This window comes from Diceros bicornis, chromosome 14 (assembly GCF_020826845.1).
Source record: "Diceros bicornis minor isolate mBicDic1 chromosome 14, mDicBic1.mat.cur, whole genome shotgun sequence".
Classification (NCBI taxonomy): domain Eukaryota; kingdom Metazoa; phylum Chordata; class Mammalia; order Perissodactyla; family Rhinocerotidae; genus Diceros; species Diceros bicornis.
In genome coordinates this window covers 40064237-40085072 of record NC_080753.1, presented here as the reverse complement: position 1 = coordinate 40085072, position 20836 = coordinate 40064237, and the positions used below count along the sequence as shown (strand labels likewise).

Here is a 20836-nt window from a genome sequence, read left to right as displayed (position 1 = left end):
TAAGGAGAACTCCGCTCCCTCCCCATCAGATCAGCGATCCCGTCCGCGCGGCTCCCAGAGAGGGGGGAGGGGCGGCCCTCCGCGGGAAACTGTAGCTCTTCGGGCGCTCTCAGCCAGTGGGAAACTCCCGCACAGAGGGCTCAGAGGAGCCACAGGGCTACCATCAACATCTGAGCAACCCAGAGAGCGGATAAAGAGGGGCAAACGAGAAGCCTCCCACGTCAGGGACCCAGAGGGCAAAAGAGAGAGCTCCCCCCTCCCCGCAACCCGGAGTCTGCAGCTCGACCAGATCTAGCGATCCGAGGCAGACCTGAACAAACTGGACTGGACCCGTGGATCGCAGTGGGCAAAACAAAACAAAACAAAACAAAACAAAACTGCGGATCGCAGCAGAAAAACTGGGGCAGAGCGCAGGGGGCTTAGACTACACAGCCCCTTACCACCAGACAGTGGCGGCAGGTGGAAATTGCAACCAGAGACTTCCAGGATGAGGAAAATCAAAACCAACACAGGAACCACAATGCAAAAATATATGAAATCACCAGACCAGAAACAAAATGACAAGCACCCAGAAATCAACCCCGAAGACACAGAAATCCATAAACTAAATGACAGAGATTTCAAAATAGCTGTCATAAAAACACTCAATGAAATACGAGACAACACAGACAAACAATTAAATGAGATTAGGAGTTTCTTCACAAAAGAGATTGAAATCATAAAGAAAAACCTATCAGTGCTGATGGAGATGAAGAACACAATGGAGGAGATAAAGGAGAATCTGGAATCTTTAAAGAACAGAGCTGACAATATGGAGGAAAGAATTAGTACTTTAGAGGATAGGAATACAGATATACTCCAGATGGAAGAAGAGAGAGAACTAAGACTAAAAAGAAATGAAGAAAGACTCCGAGAAATATCGGACTCTATTAGAAAATGTAACATAAGAATTATAGGTATTCCTGAGGGAGAGGAGAGGGAAAGAGGAACAGAGAGCCTATTCAAGGAAATAATAGCTGAAAATTTCCCAAATCTGGGGAAGGAGCAGGAAATACCAGTAAGCGAAGCCAACAGGACGCCTATATATATTAACAGACAAAGGCCTTGACCACGACACCTAGTGGTAAGGCTAGCCAGGGTCAACGACAAAGAAACAATATTAAGGGCAGCTAGACAAAAACAAAAAATAACGTACAAAGGAACTCCCATCAGGCTCTCAGCGGATTTCTCAACAGAAACTTTTCAGGCTAGAAGAGACTGGAATGATATATTCAAAATACTAAAAGACAAAAACTTTCAGCCAAGAATACTCTATCCAGCAAAAATATCCTTCAAATATGATGGAGAAATAGTAACTCTCCCAGATAAACAAAAGCTAAGGGAGTTCATGGCCACGAGACCCCCACTACAAGAAATACTCAAGAAGACCCTCAGGCCTGAAAACAAGAAGAGAAAGGGAACACAAAGCTTGGAGTAAGGAGAAAAGTAGGTAGACAAAATCAGAGAAATAGTAGATCTTTACCGGAATAGGTTAGCAACCACTTAAATACTAAACTCAAAGATCAAAGGAAGAAATTCACCAAAAATAAATTTAACCTCATCACTGTAAACACACAGCCACAACACAAGATAGAATAAGGTATAACAAGAGCAACTTAGAAGGGGAAGAGGAAAGTGACTGAATTGACTTAGTATAAGGAAATAGGAGGCTATCAGATAATGGACTATCTCATACAGAAGATTTTTTGCCCAAACCTCAAGGTAACCACTAAACAAATAATCAAATTAAAACCACATATGATAAACAAAGAGAAAACTAGAAGAATCATAAGACAGAACAACCAAACTGAATTGGCAGTCCAAAACAAATGGGACAAGAAACAAAGGAAATGCAAAAGAACCAGAAAATAAGTGACAAAACAGCAAAATTCAGCCCTCATATTTCAATAATTACCCTAAATGTAAATGGATTGAACTCTCCAATCAAAAGATACAGAGTGGCAGGATGGATTAAAAAGCAAGACCCAACAATATGCTGCCTTCAGGAAACACATCTTAGCACTAAAGAAAATGGGGGCACTTCATTGTATGCATATAATTCCATAATAAAGTTGATTTTAAAAGAAGAGAATCAGAATCCTGCACAAACTGTTTTGGATTCTGCTTTTTCACATAACAATATATCTTCCGCATCTACCAAATGCTGAATAACAACTAATTATTGCTTTCTGAAGAGTGGAGGGATCAATAAATATCTGTCAAGTTACTGCATAATTTTCTTTCATCACCAAACCACCTAGGTGCCCCTATTTCAGGGCTTTTTTAATGCCCATGAGTTTAGCAGAGAGGGCTTTGTCCCCCTTTTTAGAACATCATGGACTTCCTCTTCCCTTGCTCTCCGGTTTCACAAAGTCTCCTCCTTGTGTACACACTCTCCTTCAATGATGCAAAAGGTTACAACATTTCAGATTCAACTTCTGCTGAATATGCCAACTTTTCCAAAAATAAGCTCTGATTTTGCCAAGTGTACAATATCGAAACTATGCGAAAGCTCTCCAAATACTGATAAAATAGAGATTCCACGTTGTTGTTAAGTGATGAAGGCAAGTTGCAGAAGGCTGTGTAAATATGCTGACTCTTCTACAAAAAGAAGGTAAAACAAAAATTTATATACACAATTGCTTGTATAAAGAACATTAGAAAGGATAGGTAAGCAACTATGCGTAGAGTTTACCTATAGAAGTTGGAAATGATCATCTGGTGGATGAGGAATAAGAAGGGGAGGAGACTTTTCACTGTACCTTTTTATGTTTTCCTTCTTTCTTTCTCTCTCTCCCTCTTTAGTTTCTTTGTTGTTGCTGAGGAAGGTTTACCCTGAGCTAACATTCAGTTGCCAATCTTCCCCTATTTTGTATGTGAGCCGCCCCCACAGCCTGGCCACCGACGAGTGGCCGGGGAAGCGGAGTGCGCGGAACTTAACCACTAGGCAAGCGGGGCTGGCCCTTTTTGTTTTCTAAAGTTGAAACGTGTGAATATATTTCTTATCCCAAATGAAACGTTTTTAAAATAATGAGCCTTCTACGTGTCCAATCCATCTTCAGAATGTTTAAAACGAAGCTGTTTCTTTCCTACTACATTAACGTTAATAAGCATTTTTTCACATGTCATTAAAAAAAACCTTGTTTCATCGTTCACTAAACTAGTGGCGACCCAACTGTGGAAGCGTAGGAAGTGCAGACGGATTTACAATTTCTTTTCGGCAAGAAATAATTCCAATAGGTCACTTTTCTGGGCAAGAATCAGTCTGGCCATGGAAAAACCGGCCACAAGCGGGTCTTTTTCCCTTGGCGGGTCACTGCTGTCTTTTGACCCTGTAGATAGGAATCAAACAAGGCCCTAAACGTTGCGAGGGGAACCCCAGATGTGTGTTCAATTCTTCTAAATTCTGAGCGAGAGTTTCTTTCTCTCATCCATAGGTTGAGTCCTGGCAGCGGACCAGAGACTGTGAGGAACCCCATCTGTGAATCAACAGAACAAAACCCTCTCCCGCCTGGCCCGTACGGGGATCGAACCCGCGACCTTGGCGTTATTAGCACCACGCTCTAACCAACTGAGCTAACCGGCCATGCCACTTAGTCTCTCGCAAAGTTTAACATAAGCCAAAACTATTGTTTCAAAGTCTTTTTCTAAAACGAAACAGAAAATTCTCCAACTCTTCCTATTCCTGCCTTCATTAAATGCACCCACCCTGCCTCACTCAAGTTCCTTAAAAGAAAAAGAATCCGTCCCAGCACTCACATGTTACTTGTTTAAAAAAATCACAAGAGGTTAGGTCCAATGGCTCTAGCAAATGGAACTGTCTTGATGAACAGTTTCGCTTCAGCAGTGGCGTTGTCGGTTTGTAGTTGAGGTACGGAAACTGCCTTCACAGGGGGTGTGGTCAACTGACAGCGGAACCGCCACGGCGCGGGGCTGGGAGGACGCGGCTCCCGCGCTCGGGGGCGGGTTTCTCTCTCCTGAAGAACTTCCGACAGATCTGAGGCCTCGGGACCGAAACCTGCTCCTTCTCGCTGCCTGGCCTCGGAGAGATCCGGTGGTGACCACGACCTGAAATGCCTGCAGCCCTTGCACCGCGTAGCAGGGGTGGCGTGTGTGTGTGTGTGTGTGTGTGTGTGTACGCGCGCGTGCGTAAAATGTCTGGTTTTTGAGCAAAAAAAAAACATTAGCAAACATGCAAAGAAACAAGAATATGTAACCAATCCCCAGGGGAAAATGCATATGCTAGAAACCTCCATAACATTATACTTAATGAAAAGAGCCAGATGCTAAAGATCGTGTGTTGTATGATTTCATTTGTTTCTCTCAGGTTTATTGAGAATCTACATATTAAGAATTTCATTTTTTAAAGAATCCATATATAAGTGAGATTATACAGTATTTATCTTTCTCTGTCTATTTCCCTTCACATAATGCCTTCAAGGTTCATCCCTGTTGTCCCAAATGGCAGGATTTCCTTCTTTTTTTGTGGCATTTTCTGTATCCACTCATCTGTTGATGGACGCTTAGGTGGTTTCCATGTCTTGGCTATTATAAAACAATGCTGCAATGCACATCGGGGTGCAGATAACTCTTCAACATAGTGGTTTTGTTTCCTTTGGATATATACCCAGAAGTGGGATTGCTAGATCATATGATAGTTCTATTTTTAATCTTTTGAGGAACCTCCATACTGTTTTCCGCAGTGGCTGTACCATTTACACTCCCACCAGCAGTGCACAAGAGTTCCCTTTTCTCCACATCCTTGCCCACATTTCCCTTGTCTCTTTGATGATAGCCATTCTAACAGGCATGAGGTGATTTACATTTCCCTAATGATTAGTGATGTTAAGATTGTCTACCTGTTCTTGACCTTTATATAAATGGAAACATACAGTATGTACTCCTTTGTGTCTGGTTTCTTTCATTCAACATAATGATTTTGAGATTAATCTGACTTTGAATTTACCAGTGGTTCATTCTTTCTTATTGCCAAGTCATATTTACTTTTCATCTATATACCACAATTTGTTATTCCATTAATCTGTTAATGGACCTTTTCATTGTTTCCAGTTTGGGCTATTGTGAAGAAAGCTGTTATAAACATTTTTGTACACATCTTTTCATTGAGATAGAGTTCATTTTTCTTGTGAAAATGCCTGGGAGAAGGAAGCTGAGCTACGGGCTAGGCAAGTTTTTGTGCGTGTCTGTATGTGTGTGTGTGTGTGTCTGTGTGTCTAAGGTGGTTTTATAATTTTACTTTCTCACCAGCAATGATGGGATGTTCTACATACTCACCATTTCAACTCCTTAGGGGTTTCTGTTTGTTTTGTTTATTTGCTTGTAACTCAATTTGGTGTGAAGAAATGTTTCAACATGGCTTAATTTACATTTCTCTAATGACTAAACAGTTTGGCCATTTGTGTATTTTTTAAATTGAGGTGTTTATTCCAAGTGCTTTGCCCATTCATTAGTGGCTTGTCTTTTTATTATTGGTTTCTAGAAGTTCTTTAAATAATCTGGACCTGAGCCCTTTGTCAGATATATGTATTGTGCATGTTTCCCCTGTCTCTTGCTTATCTTTCCATTTCCTAATGACGTTATTAATGAGATTTTAATTTTGATAATGTTCCTGTTTATCTCTTTTTATGTATTTTATGTTACTTTTTCCTCTCTAAGAATTATTTGCCTACTGCAAGGTTCTAAAGACGTTTCTTATTTTTTCTAGATACTTTATAGTTTTAGCTTTACGTTTGGATTTATGATCCATCTTGTATTAATGTCTGAATATGGTGTGAGATGAGTGTGAGGTTAATTTTTTCCCCAACTTCTGAGAAGCTCTGAGAATGCTTGAGAAGAGCAAGTAGCCTAGCACCAAACACAAACCCATTCAGATATCAAGTTGAAAAGAAGTTTGCAAAAGAGTTTGAGAGAGGGTGCATAGTTTTATTCAACTGTTTCAGGATCATTTGTTTAAAAGACTTTTCTTCCACATTGACTTGCATTGGCACCTTTATAGAAAATTAATTGATCGTATGTGTGTGAGTCTACTCCTGGAATCTGTCCTGCCTTGTTGACCTGTTTGTCTATATATAATGCCAAAACCACATTGTCTCAATTGCTGGAGGTTTATAGGAAAAAAGTCTTTTTGGTGAGGCAGTGTGAGTCCTCCATCTTCACTCCTCTCTAGAGTCAATTTGAGAGATTTCTAACGTGTGATGTGGAGACGACGGTCTAGTGAGGGAGCAGAGAGCAGGCATATTCACAAGGCCCCGTGAGTTCTCACTCTGAGAGAAGGTTATGCCTGGATCCGAGCCAGGGCGGACACCTCCAAAGCACAGTCCCCAGGGAAGAAGCCCCGCTTGATCATGTTTAGGGGTAGAAATTGTGTGAGACAAACCAGGGATCTTCAGAACCCAATGCTTCTACATTTTTAAGCGCTGTTTATCTTCATTAAATTCAGATCTTTTCTATGACATTGAGCATAACTGGTAAATGAAAATAACAGTCAGGTAAACCACAAATTTATTAACCCTCCTGGTCGTGAGAAATGTTTTGCAATCTTTGATCCAGTATACTGATGAGCTTCTGGAAAAGAAGCTTCTTATGAAAATTTCAGAGGTTATGAAACATGGAGTTTGTACAGGTGTGTTTACTAGGAAAGCACAGTTCCCTCTCTCAGGGACTGGGCTCTCTTGTACTGATGGGGTGAACAAAAATGAAAACAAAACAAAGTAATTTCAGATGGTGCCTAGGGCTAGGAAGCACCTAAAACAGGTAATGTGACAGGGAGTGACTGGGACATGGAGACAATCAGGAAAGGCCTCTTAGAGGAGGTGACATCTGAACTGAGCCTGAATGTTAAGAAGGAAGAAGTCAGTTAAAGGTCATAAAAGGAATAGCCTCTGGCAGAGGGAACAGCTAATTCAAGGACCTGAGGTAGGAATTGGCTTTCGATTTTAAGTAACCAATGAGGCCATGTGGTTAGCACGCAGTGTAGAGACTGACAGGAGATGAGTTCAGAGAAGAGTTCAAGAACTAAAGTATGCATGGCCTCCTAGCCATGGTAAGGGTCTGGACTTTATTCTAGTTGTAGTGGAAAGTGATTAGAGGCATTTAAGCGGAGGAATGTCATAATCTGATTTACCTTTTGAAAGAATCACTATGGCTGCCAGGTGGAGAATGGATGGTAGAGGCCAAGGGTGAGGCAAGGAGATGAGGAAGGCAGCGAGTCTCAGAATTTCCCATCCTTTTCTATATAGAGTGACACAGACAGACAGTGATACTATTTGTATAGCAATGTTGGGTGGAAAAAAATGAGGCTTCTCAGTCAAGGGCAGCCAGCTTGGGCACTCAGAGTACCCTAGACCACGGTGTACCCCAAAGACTGAGATAATAAATATCCTGGCACACCTGAGAGCTAGGCCTGGCACCGCAGACACATTGGCACTGATGCTCTGAGAAGAGAAGGTAGCCCAGCACCAAACCCAAACCCAAACCCATTCAGATAGTGAGTGGAAAAGAAGTTTGCCAAAGAGATTCAGAGAAGGTGCATCCAGCAAAGTAGGAGGAAAACCAAGAACACGTGAAGAGCTGCGGTTAGACATCATTCTTTCATTTCTCGACATGTACTGAGCACCCACGATGTGTCTGACCCTCGTGCACATGCTAAACATATAGAGGGAGGCTCTCAAGCTAGAGCTCCGCATGATTCACGAGCAGTAAGAGGTACAGGGCAGCACCAGGGGAGCAGCGCTGAGGTTAGCCCTCAGAAGAAAAAAAAAGTTAGTTCTCAGGGTGTGGAGTCAAGACAGGCAGGGGGCGACTTCGTCACAGGAGAATGGGCTTCAGGGCTTCTCTTACCAACCCCCTGTCCTGACTTGATAGCTGGGAGCCGAGCAGAATTTGAGGGGAAATCTGATTAGCAGGGGGAGGGCACCGGCATGAAGAGCCACATTTCTCTGACATTTGACATTTAATATACCAGTACTCACAATGAGAATAATCTTATATTTAAGTTTATTTTTTACACTTATATTTACATACTCTTTGTCCGTAACAAAGCCTTTGATTTGGGAGTGAGGATGTTTGCAGACAGGAGTCCATATAAGCAGAACAGGTGCTGAATCCCAATTCCTGGGAATTTCCTCTTTCAAAATAAGCTGCTTTCTCCTGTCCAGTGAATGAATAAGTCCAGGACTGAGGAGGCCACGCAGGGAGAGGCGAGGATGTGGGCCTCAGACCACACCCCTCACCTGGCTCTCCTTTGCCAGCCTGAGCCAGGTCTGCAGCTGCTGGAAGATGTTCTGTGGAGAGGTGGAGGAATTCTGCAAGTCAGACCTCATCACCAGTAGGGGGCAGGGCCATGCATATTAGTATGCAAATGAGAAGGCAAATCAGCCAGAGCTTTTTCTCTCTTACCTGGCGCCCTAGGTGGAGGCTCGGGGAGTCTGAGGGCCTCTCAGGTGCCATGTCCAAGCAATGGGAGGCACCAGGGATGAGAAGGGCTGACTCTGAGGGTCCCAAAGCCTGTGTTACACTTAGCACGTGCCAGGGGTCTGCGTCCCCTGGAAAGGAAGAGAGAATGGTGTGTTGAGCTGGGGCTAGGGGGAGACATAGGAGTCAGGTTCTGATGGTGTGCTCACCATTAACGAACAGCACTCGGGTGGCCCCTGGGGTCTGGCCACCATAGTAGGAGTTCGTCCGGGCCACAGCCTGGGCTACGGATGAGGTTGAGAGCCCGAACACCTGCTCACATAGCTCCAGCTGGGAGGGCAGTGCTGGGAGCTGGGAGAAAGGGCATCCGGGGTCCTCACAGGTAACATCTGTGGAGGGAGATATGGGCTCTAAGTGTGGGGAATACAGCGAGCCCCGTCCCCTTTCATAATCATTTACAGAGTTCTCCCTGGTGATGACCAAGACAGCTCCGGATCGTCCCTTCAGTGAGTTCACAGTCCTGTCAGAGGCACACACACCCCCAGACAGTGATGGCCCAGGATCATCAGGGCTGTGATGGGAAAAGGGCCTGGGTGGGGGTGGGGATCCCAGAGGGAGCATGATGGGCTCTGGGGCAGCATCCCGCAAGGGATAAGACCTTATGGAATTAGTGGGAGTGAGCCAAGCAAAGAGAGAAAAGAGAAAGCATAAGAAATAGAGGAAATAGCATGTGCAAATGTCCTGAGGTTTGAGGGAGCCTGCAGTGCTTAAAGCAGAAATTGGACCATTCCTTCCTTCACCATTTATTTGAGCACCTACTATGTGCTCAGGCACATATTGAGCAATATTAGAAACACAGTGGCAACCAAGACATCCCCAGGCTCTGCTGTCATATACTCCCAGTCCAGAGCAGGAGACAATAAAGAATGCATGATGAGACTGTGGAAAGTGGTAAGGAGAACATGGCGCTAATGAGAGGGGAGGCAGACTTATCTTGAGGGATCATGTAAGGCCTCCCAAGGAGGGGGCATCTTGTCTTGAGACCTGAAGATGAGTAAACTGTGTGAAGAGATGAAGATAAGTAATCCAAGCAAAGCGAATGGCATGTGCAAAGTCCCTGAGCTGTTAGGAAGACTGATGTATTAGGGGTCAAAACACATAAAGTCTTATTATAATAATAAGAGCAAGCATTTATGGAGTACTTACTGTATACCAGCATCATTCTTAGCTTGTTACATATATTACCTCCTTTAATTCTTAAAACATCTTTGTGAGAGAAGCACTGTGATCATTCCCATTTTACAGATGTGGAAACTGAGGCATAGAGAGCTTAAGTCACTTGCCCAGGTTTGTCCAAGATGGCACAGCTATGAAATGGCGGAGCTGGAACTTGAACCTTTTGCTTTAAACCACATCTTCACTGCCTTCAGGGGATGTGGAAAGGATTTCGAATTGAACTCTAGGGTTGCGTAGCCAAATTTAGGAAATAAAAATACAGGATGCCCAGTTAAATCTGAATTTCAGACAAACAAAAAAGTACTTGTTTAGTGTAAGTATGTCCGGTGCAATATTTGGGACACGCTTACACTAAAAAAAAAATTGTTTAACTGAAATTCACATTTAACTGGGCATCTGTATTTTATTTGGCACCTCTACCCTGGGATCACGGAGGAGCCATGGAAGGGTTTTGAGCAGAGGAAGAACAAGGTCAGATTTAGAAAGATCTCTCTGGACACTGTGAGGTAGTTGGATTGTATGGGTGAAGTGAAGGCCTGGAGAGCAGAGAGGAGCCTGGGTCAGGGATGCAGGCAGGAGAGGATGGGGGCCTCTACCAGGACAGCAGAGGGGAAAATTGAGTGGGGGTTGGGGTGAGCTGGAGACTCGTCCAGGATGAAGAGGGGGCAGGACTCAGTGACTGACAGGCTGTGGGGATAACGCGAAGGAGACCTGCAGAACACTGCTAGGGTTTCCAGTCTAGTGACTGGGGAGAGGGTAGGACACAGAGGAGGAGCAGACTGAAGGGCTGATCACTCATGTTGAGGACTTACTGTGTGTGTGACAAGGTATGTGAGGGCCAAGCACACACACACTCGAGGACGGCTGTCGACCCTCCAGCCCCACACCTGCAGGCTAAACAAGGCCCAGCAGCCAGGCCAGGTGTCCTGTGGAAATGAAAATGAGTCCAGACCACCTGTGAGATGGCCTGTCTGGGCATAGCACAGAATGCACCTTTTGGGGAAGAGGGTTGGGCCAGTCACTCACAGAAGCCGAACTCAGTACATGTCTGGTACACCCACTGCCGGTCACCCACGCCGGACACCTGGGGCTCTGTGACCTGCAGCTGTGCCACTGTCTCTGCTCGGGAAGAGCTTAAACACCTCTGGCCCAGGCTGCGTATGACAACCTAGGGGACAATATACATACACACATACATACATTCATACATACATACATAAATTCTTCCCCTCCCTCCAGCAAGCCGGGGTCTAGAGGCATAGGTCCCTACAAGTCAAAGGTCAGAAGTCAGAAGGGTGAGTTCCTGAGCTCTGCTGGGAGTCAGAGGTAGGAGGGGGAGGGCCAGGGGGGGTGGGTACCTGGGTCCCTGTAGGTTAGAGGTTAAGGCACTGTTTGACTCAGACCTTATTTCCCTGGACACTTTGGGCAAATGATAATATCTTGAACCTCAGTTTCCTCTTCTGTAAGTGGGGATAATAACAGTGCCTAGAACTATTGTGAGAATTCAGTGAAATAATATCTGTGAAGCGCTTCGCACAGCACTTGGTGCAGACAGCGCTGGAAAAGTGACAGCTGGATTCTAACTGTAGATTGCGAGGCTGGGGGGCCCGGTCCCTAGTAGAACTCTGTGCCCAGGGCTACATTTTTTCACTCATCCTATAAATACCAACTGAGCACTTGCTGTGTGCCAGACACTGCTGCAGGCCCCGGTAGAGGACAGAACATTATGGCAAAAGCCATAATGAACGTGGGCGTTAACATTTGCAAACTGTGCTCCGGGCTCTGCTGAGAGCTTTACGCGCCCACTTCATTTCACCTTCCCGAGGGCCCTGCGAGGTGTCGTCCCCATGTTACAGATGAGGAAACGAAGGCTCAGAAAGGGCCGACGCTTGCCCAAGGTCACACAGCGGAGGCGAGCGGGGCCCTCGTCTGCCGACCCGCGGCCCGGCTCGGGGGCTCACCTGCACCGCCCGCCGCAGCCCGCGGTAGGGCGCCGGGCGGCTGCCGTTGGCGCGGCCCCCGAGGAGGAGCCCGCAGAGCCGCCGCACGCCTAGCGGCGCCCCCGCCTGCCCGTCGTACTGCACCGCGCCGCCCACCAGCGCCTGCAGCGCCGCCAGCAGCTCCGCCCGGTCCTCGGCCCGGCCCAGGGCCCCGCAGGCGCCCAGCTCCGCCCGCAGCGCCGCCCGCGCCGCCCCGCCCGCGCGCAGCCGCCGCTCCACCTCCGCGAAGGCTGCGGCCGCCGCCGCCCGGCACTGCGGGGAGCGGGAGGCCCGTCGGCGCCACTCGGCCGGCCCTGGCCTCGCCTCTTCAGGGCCCCCGACCCCCTGGGGCTCCCACGACCCCGAGCCCGACAACGCCCCCGGATCGGCCCCTCCATCTCCTGGGGGTCGTGCCCCGGCTCCGCTCCTCTCACCCCAGCCCTGTTGGGGCTCCTCCCTCGTCCATGCCCGGACCCATCGTCAGCTCCCGCCTTCTTCCCAAATCCCTGCCCCCCTCTCGGGGCTCCCAGCGCCCGCAGACCCGCCACCCTGCAGACTTCACCCTTTTCTCTGGCACCCAACTCCCAGGCCTCCTCCTGTCCCCCTCCCCCTCGGACGAGGGACACCTCCTACCTCCGGGGACCCGCCAATCGCCGGGCTCATCAGGCTTCTGGCCACCACCTGTAGTCCGACCGCGGGAGGAGGGGTCAGGGGCTCCCGACTCCCGAGGCCCTCCTCCCCCCGACCCGCGCCCCCTCCTTACGTCGTTATACTCGGAGAAGTCCAGCACGGCCCGCACCGGGGCGGAAGAGGCGACAGAGGCGAAAACGAGATGGGGGAACTGAGGGAGAAGAAGTCAGCCTGGGGGCTGAGGGGCGGGGATCCCGTAGCTTCCCGCCCCTGGGTCACTCAGTCGTCGCGTGGTCTTAGGCAAGTCCTTACCCTCTATACACGGACTCTTGTGAAGACAGCTTGTGGAAAGCTCTTGTGGGGAGAGAGAGTGTGGGGGAGGGTCTTCCTCTGATCTTAGATGGGGACCCCGGAGTCCAGTTCCCTCCCCCCAGCCCACCCAGAGGAGACCCAGGGACCTTGAGGCGGGCCCAGGCGGCCAGGGAGCCGGCATAGGAGCCTCCGAAGCAGATCCAGGGGCTGGAGGAGGAGACGTTGAAGGAGCGGGAGAGTGCGAGGCGGGCAGAAGCCACGTCAGCCAGCCTGGGGTCAGAGGGGGCCTCAGTGGGTCCTCATCTCGGGGAATCCCTGAAGATTCCCCCACTGAACAGGTCGGGATCCGGAGACATGCATGGGTAGAGTCTGGCCGGAAGCCAGGGCTCTTTTCTCATGAGGTATTTCTGAGGACCCCCTATTCCCACATATTGTGGCCACTGGAAAGATTTTGACTTTAGTGTGAGTGAGACGAGCGACAGGAGAGGGATTTGAGCCCGTGAGAGCTCTGGTCTTGGTTATGCTCTAATGTCCACCCTGGCTACACCTGGAGAATAGACCGAGGGGTCCAGGGCAGAAATAGGGAGACCAGTGAGGAGGCTGTATAATCCAGGTAAGATATGCTGGTGCTCTGGACCAGGAGGCCATGGTGAGACAGACAGAGAAAAGAATACTGTGTAAGAGAAAGAAAGAAAGAGAGAGGGACAGAGACCCAGACATGGAGAGAGAAAGAATAAGACACTGAAGAAGATGAGAAGAAGAAGAAGAAGAACACATGGAACCAGAGACGCAGGGGTCAACTTCGGGTGTTGCAGGAGAGAGACAGAGATGTGAAGACACAGACATCCTCAGTCCCGGGACCCCAAACACTTTCCCTACCCCCACTCACGCATGGCGACTGGACAAGAAGCGGAGCTGGGCCATGTCCAGGCCCCCGGCAGGTATACTCAGGCCATAAAATCTGTGTTCCAGGCCTAGCACCAGGGCCCCCCAGGCTGGAGCCAGGGCGGCAGGGTGCCCTGTGAAGAGTGTGGGGGGGAGGTGAGGTGGGTGTAAGCCCTTGCACCCCTCAGGTCTCACAGCAGTGCAATATGCAGCTCCCCTGCCCAACTCCCAGCTGTGTCTTTCCCACCCTTGCTTCTTACCTCTCATCACTGAGCCAGGCCCGAGGCTGCCCTCTCCCCCCAGATGCAGGAATACAGGTCCATCCGGGCTGGCCCAGTGTTGGTCATTTACCCAGTACCGCTAAGGGGTGGGATGGGCAAGAAGAAATGGGGTTGTGAGAGTTCTGACCTCTTCTTTATTCCCTGTTTTTTCCAGTCTCCCTCCCTGATGGATCTTTCTTTGTGTGCTTAGCAGTGTCTGAAATAGGCTTGTTTATTTATGTGTTCCTTTCTCTCCCGTTTGTCTTCTCATCTAGAACGTAAGATCTACAAGAGCAGATATTTTTGTCGACTTTTCCACTCTTGCATCCCAGGGTCAAGGATAGTGGCGAGCACATGATAGGCACTCACTGTCTATTGAAATAATCATTGTGGAATGAGTAATGAATGCAGATGGATTTAGGAGCAGGGCCTCGGTGAGATGACCTGTGGAGGCTGTGTATAGGGCAGGTGTGAAAAATGGTGAATCTGCATTCGTTCAATAGACGTCTTTGAGTGCCTTTTTTGAGCCAGATCTGGTTTAAAGCCAGTACACATTTCTGCTGCATCTTGAGACCTGGTGGTGGGTTTAGTGTTTAATCTGAAGGACAGGGAGAAGGGGACTGAGGGGCAGTGAGAGAGGGAGAGGGAATGACAGAGAGGAGGAAAGACTGAAAGACAGTACCTGAGGGACAAAAAGAGTGAGACACTGAGGAAAGGAGGGAGACTAGGGGGTGGAGAGTAAATCTAAGAACCAGAGGGGCTAGACTAAAGGGATCCCCATAAGAGATCCTGACAACAGGCATAGGATGAGAGTGACAGGCAAAGAGACGGCGAGACTGAGGTGTAGACATAGGTGGTGAGAGAAAGCAGAGACTGAGGGGCAGAGTAGGGTTGGGGTAGGGGGCAGAGCAGACAGTGGACTCCCCTCTCCTGGCCTCACCTGCAGGAAGGATCGTCTGTCAGAAGCGTTGAAGGGGTCCAGTGGCTGCTCCAGCCACCGTTCTTTTGGGAGGGCCACAGCACCTGAGCCCAGGCTCAGGCCCCGTCCAGAGCTCTCCTGAAACTGCTGAATGTGCTCACCTAGGCGCCTAAGAAGGGAGGCTGTGGGACATGGAGGGGAAGGAGTCAGGCCAGGGCCCCTTAGGAGCCCCTGCCTGACCCTCAGGCTCCTCCTACCTGGAGCTGAGGAGGCCCAGAAGGAAACCAGGAGCAGAGGGCGCAGCCACAGGGCAGGCCCACCAGCCGTGCTGTCCAGTCTTCAGAGCTCGAGGGGCTCTGTTCTCCCCCTTCACTGGGGACCTTTCTCGTGGTCCCCAGGGCTGGGCTTTAAATTTATGGTCTTTCCTCAGGAGCTCAGGTTTCTTTTCAGACGCTTCTCACAGGACAAGGCAAGCGTCTGTTGGAACCACTAATGCGGGGCAGGGACGCCAGAGTCTGTGTCTAGAGGCCTGCTGATGTGGCACCTGAGTATCCAATTTCTTCTCTCTCTGCTCCTGAGTTTCTCCTCTCTTGGCCCCTTGATCTCGCTTCCCTCTGTCCCTCAGTTTCTGTCTCTGTGCCTCAGTCTCCCTCTCTCTGTCCTTCAGTCTTCCCCTCTTTACCTCAGACTTCAGCCTCCGCCTCTCTCTACCTCAGCACCTCCTCTGCTCACTTACTCCCAGTCTTCCTTTCTCTGCCCCTCAGCATATCTTCAGTCCCCCTCAGTTGGCCCAATGCTCAGTCTCTCCCTCTCTTTGCTCCTCAGTCCCCTCATCTCTCTTGCAATCTTCTCTCCACTTCAGTTTCTCTCTGTGTCCCTCAGTCTTGCCCTGTCTATTTTCCAGTCCCCTCTCTTTCTCCTCTTCATCACCATCCCTGCCTCACCTCCTCGGACCCACAATCTCACCACTTTCCTTAGACTCTTTATGGTTCTTTGAACATTTCAGGCTTGCTCTTGCCTCAGAATGCTTCCCCTTGCTGTTGCCATTCTGTGGATGAATATTTCTTCATAAATCCTCCTGGCTTGCTCCCTCACCTCAAACAGATCTCTATTTAAATGGAAGGTCTTCCATGGTCATCTTTTTAAAAATTGCCAGACCTATAGTTCCTCCATGTTGTAGCATGTATCAGTATTCCATTTCTTTTTATGGCTCAGTAATAGTCCATTGTATGGATATATAACTTTTATAGCAACTTACCACTATTATAAATATTAGCCATATTTTATTTATTTAGATGGTTCATCATCTGTCTCCCAGACTAGAAAGTAAGCTCCATGGGGTGTAGGATTTTCATCGCTCTGGTCCATTGCTAAATGCCTGGTCACTACAACAGTGTACACAGTGGGCAATCAATAAATATTTGTTGAGTGATTGAGTAATCCATCAACTAATGCTGCTGGTTCTACTTTAGAAATATATCCAGAATCCCACAGCTTCTCACCACCTCCAGTGCCACCACCTCCTTCTGAGCCACCATCACCTCTGACTTGGAATATCACAGAAGCCTCTTAGCTGGTCTCCCTGTTTCTGCCATGTGATCTATTCTCCACTCAGCAGATAGATCTCGTTAAACATAAGTCTGATCATTTCACTCCTTGGTTCAGAGTATTTTCCTGGCTCCCCATCTTACTCAAAGTAACATCTACAGTTTCTTAAATGGTCTTTGAAGCCCCATATGATCTGGCCACCTGTTACCTTCATGATTTCATCTCCTACTCCTCACCCCTGGGCTCACTGCTCCAGCCACATTGGGTTACATCGTATTTCACAAGACTATCAACGACACTCCTTCCTCAGAATCTTTGCTCTTATCGGGATGCTTTTCCTCCACATATCTTCAAATCTTTTCTCACTTCCTATAATTCCCTGTTCATGTTTGCCTTACTAGATAGCTTTTACCTGGTCATTCATACTATAAAATAGCACAATCTCTGACACTCTCTGTCCCCTGACCCTGCTGTTGTCGGTCTCTGGTTATGATTATATGTTATTGCATTTCTCTCCCAAACTGTTCCCCAGGATATCAGTTTATTGTGGGCATCAATCTTTTCTTTTGTGCAGTGCTTCATCCGTAATACCCCAACCAAACTTTAAGGCACTCGGTAGGTGCTCAACAAATATGTAATGAGTAAAATGTTATATGATTAATTTGTTAATTCATCAATTAATTTTGTGGTCTGGAAAGAATTCCCTAAGAATGTAACATAAGAATTGAGGCAAGAATGAGGAGCTGGCGGGGAGCACGAGGTGATCTGGGGTAAGAGGGTTCCTGGCCCAAGTAACAGCAGCTGCAAAGACTCTGAGTCATGAAGCTTTCGGTACCTTCAAGGAATATCAACGACTCAGGGAGGCTGCAGGAGAGTGAATGAAGGCACTTGAATTAGGTGAGAAGAGGGAAGTCAGCAGAGACTCAACCCTGCTGGCAGGCCATGGAAAGGGCTTGGGATTTTATTTAAAGCTGATATGTTGTCAATGAAGGGACTTAAAAAAATTAGTATATTAGTAAATTTGTTAATTTCTTTTTTTGTAAATATCAAGTTACTCAATTGTTTTAATTGCTAGACTGGAAAGATAGAGATCTTCACTCAAACTCAACACTAGGAAGACAAATAGCCCAATTAAAAATGGGTGAAGGATTTGAACAGACATTTCTCCAGAGAAGATGTACCAGTGGTCAATGAAAAGAGGCTCAACATCATCAGTCATTACTGAAATGGAAATCAATACTATGAAATACCTCTTCAGTCTCACTAGACTGGATGTAATAAAAAGGACAGACTATGGCAGGAACTGGGAACATATAATGGAACAGTCACTTTGGAAAACTCTTGAACTTGTTATTTTTAAATAGTTTTATTTAAGTATAATTTAAATACCTTAAGATTCTCCTGTTGTTAAGTGTACAACTCAGTGTTTTTCAGCAAATTTACAGACTTGTGAAACTATCACCACAATCCAGTTTTAGAACACTTCCAATCACCTCAAAAAGGACCCTTCATGCCTATTTGCAGTCAATCTCTGTTCCCACTCCCAGTGCCAGACAAACACTAATCTAATTTCTGTCTCTATGGATTTTCCTTATTTGGACGTTTTATATAAAGAGATTCCTATGATAGATGATCTTCTATGTCTGCTTCTTTTGCTTGGCATAGGGTTTTTGAAGTTCATCCATGTTGTAGTGTTGATCAGTATTTCATTCATTTTTATAGCTCAATACTATTCCATTGTATGGCTAGACCACCCTTACTTATCTATTAATCAGTTGATGGACATTTCGGTTGTTTACATTTTTGGGCTGTTATGAATAATGTTGCCATGCACATCTGTGTACAAATATTTGTGTAGAGATATGTTTTCATTTCTCTTGAGTAGATACCTAGATATGGAATTGCTGGATCATATGTTAAAATTATATTTAACTTTTTAAGAAACTGGTGAACTGTTTTCCAAAGTGGCTGTACCATTTGTTCATGTAACTTCTCAGACTAAAATCATTCAATGGATTCCCACTGTTATTAAGATCAATACAAAAATTCTTAATGTGGACTATAAATAGGGTGACCATACTGCCTAGTTATACTTGATTCAATTGTCAAAAGAAAACTCATAGAGCTTTTCTTAATATGAATATTTTATTGAGTAAGAAACAAACTGTGAGCAGGGAGAATTCAAACCTGGAACCGGTATGAAGCTCAGAGAGATGATGTTACAGGATGGTTTATAAAGTGAAAACGAGGAAGTTATTCAACCTTTCCAATGATTGGCTATTACGATGGGTGTTTCCATATGGCAGGGGGATTGGTTAAAAGTGGTTATCTTATATCATTTTAGGAAGGTGACTTAAATTTTGTTCATAATTATGAGAAGCATTTACAGGAAATAACCTGAAGTAAGTTTTGCTTATATCCCTGAAACAAGCTAGGTTAAGTTTTATTTATGTGATTTAACCGGTTTTGTCTGATTGGGGGATTTTCAAGTGGTCTCCATTTTATTTTATTTCAAGACAATCAATGCCTGCTAATTATTTTTAGTGCACCTTTCACTATCAATGGCTTCAAGGTTTAGTTTTTAATTATAGATAACTCTACCTAGAAGGCCCTGCATTGGTCTAAATGTTACTTCTCTGGCCTAATCTCCTATCACTCGTCCCTCCTCCATCCCTGCCCAACTCTCCAGACACACTGGCATCTTTTTAGCTCTTCTCTGTCAAGTTTTTATTTCCCACGTTCTCCCTGAGGTGCACAAAAGGAGCCCACTCGGCAAACTGGCCCCTTGTTCCTGTTCTCCACACAGCCTCTTCCTTCTCCCACCTGATTCTATATCATTCCCTCTGCCAAACAACATGTGCTGCACCCCAAAGCCTCCCTTACCCGGGAGAAGGTGACACTCCAGAATCAAGCATGTCTCCAAGGTGAATGCCACTACATCTTCACTTTCTCCCTGGCTTTGCTTCAGACCTGTAGCGGGGAATCCAGAACCAGGACTCAATTCATTTTTGTTCAACATAGTTAAAACAAGCAAGCAAACAAAGAAAAACACAGGGCTCAGCCTCTGTGGAGGTCACATGGGCAACATCTATCAAATCACCAATTCATGTATGCACAGAAAGTAAAAACAAGGGAAATCTATTGGGAGGGTAGGGACTGGGCGTTAAGAGTTCAGCAGCAAGAGGGAGATCCTCACTGCATGCCTTTGCATATAATGTGACTTCCTTTCCTGTTCAAAAATAGAGAATTTAAGGAAACACTATAAAAACAGAGTAAAGGAGGAGCTAGGAAAGAAATGCTGGGCTCCCATGTGTTCACCTCCCCTGAAATGGTCGCTGGGCAGTACTGAGGTTTCCCAGATGACAGCTATTCGCAGAAATGCGATTTGAGGTCACTCTGGAAACCTGAAACAAACAGGTAGGAAGGCTCCAACCCCAAGCCTGGCCTTGGACAGGCCAGATAAGTGAGAACTGAGAGACGCCATGGAAAATCATCCAAAGGAGAGTCACATGGTAGGATTGTCCTTTAGGTACAAAATTGTTTCTTCCCTCTGTGGGGATGCATGCCGCTCTAGGTTCAGTGGTTCTGACTCACCATGTGCTCATCACCGTGCTGTTTAGGAGAAGGAGAAATTTCTGTCGACTCCCCAGTCAGAAGCCACAAGTTTGAACAAGCCTAGGCTTTCTCTGTCAAGTCCATGAGTACGGCTACAAACCAAAGGTTTATTTGTTTGTTTGAATTGAAATTTTCTCATTCATTTTATTAAGACAGGAGTGGGAGGCAGAAAGGGGCTTCTTTGGCCTTCCTCATCCACAGGAAGAATGCTGATGGAGTGAACACTTTCAAATAAAACACAAGCCAGTGGAGTGGCTGGGTATGTCTGTTGGGCTAGAGTGTGGTCCTAACCGCAGGCTGCAGGTTTGCTTCCATACCAGCGCCTTTTCTCTGGTTTTCGTTCCCCTGAACTGTTCTCAGCAGAAGTTGTCTCTCAGTCTTAGCTATAAAAGCAGGGAATAAATTAGGATGCTCTAGGAAGCTGTAAATTCATTCTCAAAAAAAATGTTTTTCCCATTTTTACCCATTCACAATCCAACAGGCTGATGCAACTGAGGGCAAGGCTTACATTGTGTTCATTCATGTAAAATTCCCAGCGCCCCATACAGCACCCTTGGTGAACTTCAATCAACCGTGATTGCCTATTCACGACATACACCCACAAATTGAGGGTACAATTTGATTTGTGTGTGTGAGTCTCCATAGGACATTGATTTCCTTGTCCTTCCAGAGAAAAGAGTGTGATTTCCGCTCCACACCCTGCCCCAAAGGTCTGGAGTCCCTGGTAGTTCACAGAGAAAGGAGATTCTTCTGTTTAAAGGGCCACTGACAGAAAGATACAACTTCCCATCTCCTGCTTTCATCCCTATCTCTTCCTTAGGAGTTTGCCTTTTGTTCCTTAGACTCTCCCTTCTGTAGTGAAGTTACTACCTTCATTTCCTCCAGAACCTCAGGCACTAGAGGAAGGAATTTGAATTCAAGAAATGCCTTGTCTCCTGCATCATTCTAATGCCTGAAGTGACCTGAAAAGTTATCAGAAT

At 46.6% G+C, this 20836-nt stretch overlaps 1 protein-coding gene and 1 non-coding gene across 2 annotated transcripts; both read right to left on the bottom strand.

The window, feature by feature from the left end:
• Positions 1-3551: 3551 nt before the first annotated feature.
• TRNAI-AAU (transfer RNA isoleucine (anticodon AAU)) lies at positions 3552-3625 on the bottom strand. Its single transcript has one exon. It is a non-coding gene; the product is annotated as a tRNA-Ile (tRNA).
• A 4423-nt stretch (positions 3626-8048) lies between these two features.
• Positions 8049-19156, bottom strand: LOC131413347 (thymus-specific serine protease-like). The gene is made up of 13 exons (XM_058553899.1): positions 19125-19156; positions 14951-15030; positions 14715-14875; positions 13775-13874; positions 13519-13648; positions 12776-12899; positions 12451-12528; positions 12321-12368; positions 11670-11960; positions 10735-10876; positions 8682-8861; positions 8458-8603; positions 8049-8342 (listed from the first exon to the last, which is right to left on the bottom strand). The coding sequence occupies exons 1-13, from the start codon at positions 19154-19156 to the stop codon at positions 8274-8276; spliced, it is 1581 nt and encodes a 526-aa protein (XP_058409882.1). The 3' UTR covers positions 8049-8273.
• Positions 19157-20836: the final 1680 nt, after the last annotated feature.

Excerpts from the sequence above, each read along its gene's own strand:
- LOC131413347 (XM_058553899.1), bottom strand. The coding sequence starts at position 19,156 with ATGCTTGATTCTGGAGTGTCACCTTCTCCCGG. Across the intron at positions 12,900-13,518 it reads TTCTTGTCCAGTCGCCATGC|GCTGGCTGACGTGGCTTCTG; the intron begins GTGAGTGGGGGT and ends CTCTGACCCCAG. Across the intron at positions 8,604-8,681 it reads CCGAGTGCTGTTCGTTAATG|GGGACGCAGACCCCTGGCAC; the intron begins GTGAGCACACCA and ends CTTCCTTTCCAG.